Raw genomic sequence first — 6,000 nt, 5'->3', positions numbered from 1 at the left:
AAAAAAAAAAGGAATTGAAAAATTCCTGGAATAAAATATTTATGACAAGCACAAAGTCATAAATTGGGTATTTTCGATAGAAAATATAGTCGAGAGCGACTTGAAACAACCAGGTTTACATCGGTTTTACAACTATAAGCGGTAAAATAAGCGAAAACGAACGAGTTATTGGTGGCCTTTAGAAAGGCCGTTTGTCGTAGCCACCGGCAGCGCACGCTTGTGTGTCACTTAGGCTCGTTCTCCGCGGATGCGGCGCGCCAGCTGGATGTCCTTGGGCATGATGGTGACTCGCTTGGCGTGGATGGCGCACAAGTTGGTGTCTTCGAAGAGTCCGACCAGGTAAGCCTCGCTGGCCTCCTGCAGTGCCATGACGGCGGAGCTCTGGAAACGCAGGTCGGTCTTAAAGTCCTGGGCGATCTCGCGGACGAGACGCTGGAACGGCAACTTGCGGATCAGCAGTTCGGTGCTCTTCTGGTAACGCCTGATCTCACGCAGGGCGACGGTGCCGGGCCTGTAACGGTGAGGCTTCTTCACGCCTCCTGTGGCCGGCGCGCTCTTACGGGCTGCCTTGGTGGCCAACTGCTTCCTGGGCGCCTTGCCTCCGGTGGACTTACGAGCGGTCTGCTTGGTACGTGCCATATCGTCAGCTTGTCTAGCCGAAATGAGATATGTTTTTCCCCTTGCGGAAAATATTGACTATATACGGGCCGGCACGAGCTCAGAACGACTGTGATTGGTCGCCGCGTTATCGGCCAATCACAGAGCAGCCAGAGTTGACAAAACTACCGAGAACGGGCGATTTTATCATCTGTTTGACTAACGCCACTGCAACAGCAACATGACCGGTCGAGGCAAAGGTGGTAAGGGGCTGGGAAAGGGAGGCGCCAAGCGTCACAGGAAGGTGCTCCGTGACAACATCCAGGGCATCACCAAGCCCGCAATCCGTCGTCTGGCTCGCCGCGGCGGTGTCAAGCGTATCTCGGGCCTCATCTACGAGGAGACCCGCGGAGTGCTCAAGGTGTTTCTGGAGAACGTGATCCGTGACGCCGTCACATACACCGAGCACGCCAAGAGGAAGACGGTCACCGCCATGGACGTCGTGTACGCGCTCAAACGCCAGGGCCGCACACTGTACGGTTTCGGAGGTTAAGCTGAGCTGCCGCCTGTTCCGCGCGCGACATCGCCCCACAAAAGGCCTTTTTAAAGGCCACCATAAACTCTATCGTTTTTACGTTTCTCTTCGGCTTAGACAACGGATACCGCTGTTTTTTATCTCGTATTTGTCGAGTATTACAAGTGACTATACCATTTTATATTAGTGTTATAAATTTTTTTTTTTTTTTTTTCTTTATGTCACTCTTATATTAGACCTACCAATCATTCAAATACAAAATTTCTTTAATTTTTATTTGTTTAAAAATCTTTTCTTTTTTTACACTTTTTAAGGCCAGATCAAAACCGTATTTAATTTAAAGCCATTCACTATCACTCTTATCTGCCGTTTCACTTACCTGACGACTGTCGACAGTATCATTATCAATATATATACGATTTAAAAGATTATTCATTGTTATTCCTAATAAGCTCTATCGTTTTTACGTTTCTCTTCGGCGTAGACAATGCCAATGCACACCGCTGTTTGTTCTCAATTTTATTTAGTATTGAAACATTGTCATACTAGGTTTTCAATTGTTTTTTCTCTCACTCTTCTGTTCCTAATAAAAGAAGTTTCTTAAATTTTCGTTTGTATTAAAAATCTTTTGTTTATTTCACTTTTTAAGGCCAGATCATTTTACCGTATGTAATTTAACCAAGTAAAAATCACTCGTATCTGACGACTGTCGTCGACAATTCCATTATCAATATACAACTTACAAGATTATTCATTGTTGTAAGTTCATGTTCATAAAATCTCTATTAAATTTCATTATGACTAGTCACTTAAGACCCTAGCTTGCCTATTCAAAGCTCAGATCACGCGACGCTTGCCCGCTGCGCAGCGCTTCGCGCTGCTTGCTCTTTTAGAAAAAAAATTTACTCGAGCTTGCAAACTCCAAGCCCAGATCAAGCGGCGCGCGTTTATCACTAAAAAAAAAAAATAAATAAAGTACTTTATTTCTTCTTCAAGTTTCATTTAGGCCGTGTATTTTTATCTCTATTAAATTTGTATTATTTATGTATTTTAAATAATATCTCTATTAAAAATTCCATTATGACAAGTCACTTCCAACACCCTAGCTTGCCTATTCGATTAAATTCACTACCCCAAGTTTCTTTCAAACACAACGATCGATTTCCTATTTATCCGTAAAATAATACCTTAATTTATGTATATTTCTCGTCGGTAAAAGTAAAAGTAAATTTTCAACGATAAATCCTATCGTTTTGTGTATTCTGTATTCCTATTGGTCGATTCTTGGCGATTTCCCTTCATTGCGCATGTGCGTGGAGATAGAATATATACGGTGAACTGTTAACACACGCTTATATAGGTAGGAGGTGGCCAAACTCGTGATTGGTCGGTTAAAAGTGACCAACCAGAGTCGAGAGGATTTCCCGCGTTTCAATTGACAATGAATTAACCGTTTTAATCGGACGATCCTTGTTCGAAATGAAACTTATTTACTTAATTCACGTCGAGTATTGATAATGAGTTGAAGAATTATTTGAAAATACAGACTAATACCGATATATTCAGTACACATTCCGGCCAATTATTTAAATAATTTTGGAACGTAGTGATTAACCAATGAAATCGTTTAGAGTAAATAAAATAAACGTGTTGACAATCGTACTACAGACGAAATCGAGTATATTCATAACCGAGTATGTGTTCTAAATCCGATCTATACATTATGTTTATAGTTTCGTATTATCATAATATGTGTTAATCAATGTTTGGTGATTTACAGCTAGTACTGCTATTGTGACCTCTATGGATATCGCCCGGTATTAGCAATAGAAGAGAGCTTCATTTTGAATAGTTACTCCGATTACTCTATACTGCCCTTCTTGTAATGTTCTATTCAAATAGAGACAATAAATTATTTTAACATTATCAAGTGACGTAACTGCCACATGTACAAGTATCGTATCTCAAGCCAATCCACATTGTTTTATTCAGTGTAAACACTTTTAATATTAATTTTATTTTAATCCTTTTTTTATATTATACTATTTAGATTCAATCTGAAACATAGTTGGAAAAGTATGTTCATTCAGTACATACAAATATTTCCGTATTGTTTGAAATTTAAAGTAATTGAAACGAAATTGCAACGTGAATAATTTAAATCGTAATAAGAATAAACGTATAAGAGAAAAACACACTGTTTTCCCGAATTAATGTAGTGGTTTTAAATAATAATTACAATAAACGATGTTCAATAGGATTCACGCCCAGCGTATATACATCGTACCGAGCACTGGTTGAAACTGAATACAATTATAACTTTCGCACTGTACATAGATGTTACGCTTCAACAGTATTTAACAACGAATATCTTCAATATTGACGCGTTTTTTTTTTTTTTTTCTCACTTATTTACCGAAATACTAGAAATACTTATATATATCAACAAATTCTACAATTTTTATGAAATTGGCTGAGTTAATTAGCTATTATTATTAGTCTACTATATTCTTATTGTTTAGTTCAACGGTCGAGCATATACCTTCGGTCGTGATGCCATCAAGTAAAACTGAAGTTTATTTACCTAAATCATCACTAGTTTTTGTTTACGCTTTTTTTTTTTTTACGACGAATATTGTTTAGTTATATCACTTGTATATCGATGTAAGTAAATAGATTAGTGCACTAATAAATTCTCTGACGGCATTCAATCAAGCTCGATCGTTACAGTCGTTGATAATATTTTAATCTTGATAATGAAAATAATATTTAATTTCACTCCTATCTAGAAAAAAAAAAATTCTTTATAGACAATAATCGTAACTCACGCGTTTATCATTACGGCATGTTGTGATATCTTGCACAGCTAAGCGTTATAAAAACTAGGCGTATCGCAACACTCACTGCGTGTAAATTGGACATACATTTTTTTTTATTTTTTTTTTTTTTTTACTTAAACACTATATTCCCACTCGGATTTATAGATTAAAACAATCCTTTAGTACGTATTAGCCGTACAGACTTGACGGGCCCATTTCTCTGACCGGTATGTAGAGTACACACCGTCACGGTACTTGTGTCAACAGGGCCTCACTTTATCGCGTTTCACCGTCGTGTCGGTTAGATCCTGTGCTCCGCTCCTCATTGTAGCCCTCCGGACACGTTCAGTGTACAATATAAACGAGTGAAATCCGATATTAGACCGCGTTTATAGTTTTTATAGACAGTTTTTTGGCTGTGTAACGCGTACAGACGGGGTTCGACCTCCACTAAATACTGTCTGGTGACGTTAAAATTCGTTTTAAAACGGCGTTCTACTCGCTTATCGTTGGTAAGACGTCTCGGCCATCGGAAAAACGGATTTTTACGTTTAATCAGGACCTTACGTACTGTTTACGAGAGGTTTTAGTGTCGAGAAACGACTAAAATCCGGCAGACTGGCGTGGCGATGGGACGGCCCGGCTCGGCGACCTCTGTACGGTACGTACTCAGGCCGCGAGCCGAGTCGCGGCTGGCGGCGGAGCCATCTGATATTCCCGACATACAGAATGGCAGACTCCGCTACAACGGCACCGGCACCAGCCGCTCCCACACCGAAGAAGGCGAAGGCCGCGGCCGCCAGCAAGAAGCCCCGCGTCAAGCCGGCTCACCCACCGACGTCGGACATGGTGAACGCGGCCATCAAGAGCCTGAAAGAGCGCGGCGGTTCGTCGCTGCAGGCCATCAAAAAGTACATCGCGGCCAACTACAAGGTTGACGCCGAGAAGCTGGCCCCTTTCATCAGGAAGTACCTCAAGTCGGCCGTAGCGTCCGGCGCTCTCACCCAGCCGAAAGGCAAGGGGGCCACCGGCTCGTTCAAACTGTCGGTGAAATCCTCCGGAGAAGGAGCCAAGTCCGCCGGCAGCGAGACGGTCAAGAAGGCCGCCAAGAAAGCACCGGCCAAGCCGAAAGCCGGCGATAAGAAGCCGAAGGCGGCCAAAAAGCCAGCCGCAGCCAAGAAACCGGCCGCCGCCGCCGCGACCAAGAAGGCCGCCAAGCCCAAGACTCCCAGCAAGGCAAAGAAGGTCGCCAAACCGCCGACCAAAAAGCCCAAGTCGCCCAAACCGAAGAAAGTGGCCGTGAAGAAAGCCAAAACGCCCAAGAAGACCGCCGCCAAGAAGAAGTAAACCGGCCGGCCAGTCGCTCTCCTCCCTCGACTGTGGGAAATCCAAACGGCCTTTCTAAAGGCCACCCAAAATGTCATTCGTTTTAACGTGTTTTATTAGCGACCCCTGTTTTTGATATTATTATTATAACAAATACATTACGAAACAGCTTGTTTTGTTTTGTTTTGTTTTTTTTTTTTTTTTAAGTATTATAAAAGTGATATTGTTTGCCGTCTTGTATTTGACGAAATTTATTTAATGTTTGACTCATAATTACAAATACTCACATGCACATATTATAATCAATATTAACGGGTTTTTATAACTAATTACGATTGGTTTTTGTATTTATAAATGAACACTATATGTTATACGATTTTACGTTAATGTTATGTTTAGAAAGATATTTATGTACATTCAATATTACCTAAGTCTCTTCTATTGATAAACCTTTCATAAGATATAAATCCCAACGTTAATAAATAACCTACCGTTCGTTTATATATATATATATATATATATATATATATATATACACACACACACACACACACACACACACACACACACACACTAATTTCTTAGTTCTTTTCATTGGGTCATATACATAATATTTATGTTAAATCATAATACCATATTGTAGTGTGATGTCAATATTTTATTTTGAGCAAACTTGCAAACTAATATGTCCCCGCATTCACAAAGATCGTAATTAAATATCAG

General features: G+C 40.6%; 2 protein-coding genes across 2 annotated transcripts; both read left to right on the top strand.

Moving 5' to 3' along the window:
* The first annotated feature begins 790 nt into the window (after positions 1-790).
* On the top strand, positions 791-1,213 carry LOC124370846 (histone H4). The gene has a single exon (XM_046829147.1). The coding sequence runs from the start codon at positions 839-841 to the stop codon at positions 1,148-1,150; it is 312 nt and encodes a 103-aa protein (XP_046685103.1). The 5' UTR covers positions 791-838; the 3' UTR covers positions 1,151-1,213.
* Positions 1,214-4,642: 3,429 nt separating this feature from the next.
* On the top strand, positions 4,643-5,364 carry LOC124370845 (histone H1-like). The gene has a single exon (XM_046829146.1). The coding sequence runs from the start codon at positions 4,681-4,683 to the stop codon at positions 5,296-5,298; it is 618 nt and encodes a 205-aa protein (XP_046685102.1). The 5' UTR covers positions 4,643-4,680; the 3' UTR covers positions 5,299-5,364.
* The last annotated feature ends 636 nt before the right edge of the window (positions 5,365-6,000 follow it).

This window comes from Homalodisca vitripennis, unplaced genomic scaffold, assembly GCF_021130785.1.
Source record: "Homalodisca vitripennis isolate AUS2020 unplaced genomic scaffold, UT_GWSS_2.1 ScUCBcl_544;HRSCAF=2794, whole genome shotgun sequence".
Classification (NCBI taxonomy): Eukaryota; Metazoa; Arthropoda; class Insecta; order Hemiptera; family Cicadellidae; genus Homalodisca; species Homalodisca vitripennis.
The sequence above is the reverse complement of the archived record's forward strand: the minus strand, read 5'-3'. Positions and strand labels throughout refer to the sequence as shown.

Coding starts and splice junctions, on each gene's coding strand:
- LOC124370846 (XM_046829147.1), top strand. CDS start 839: ATGACCGGTCGAGGCAAAGGTGGTAAGGGGCTGGGAAAGGGAGGCGCC.
- LOC124370845 (XM_046829146.1), top strand. CDS start 4,681: ATGGCAGACTCCGCTACAACGGCACCGGCACCAGCCGCTCCCACACCG.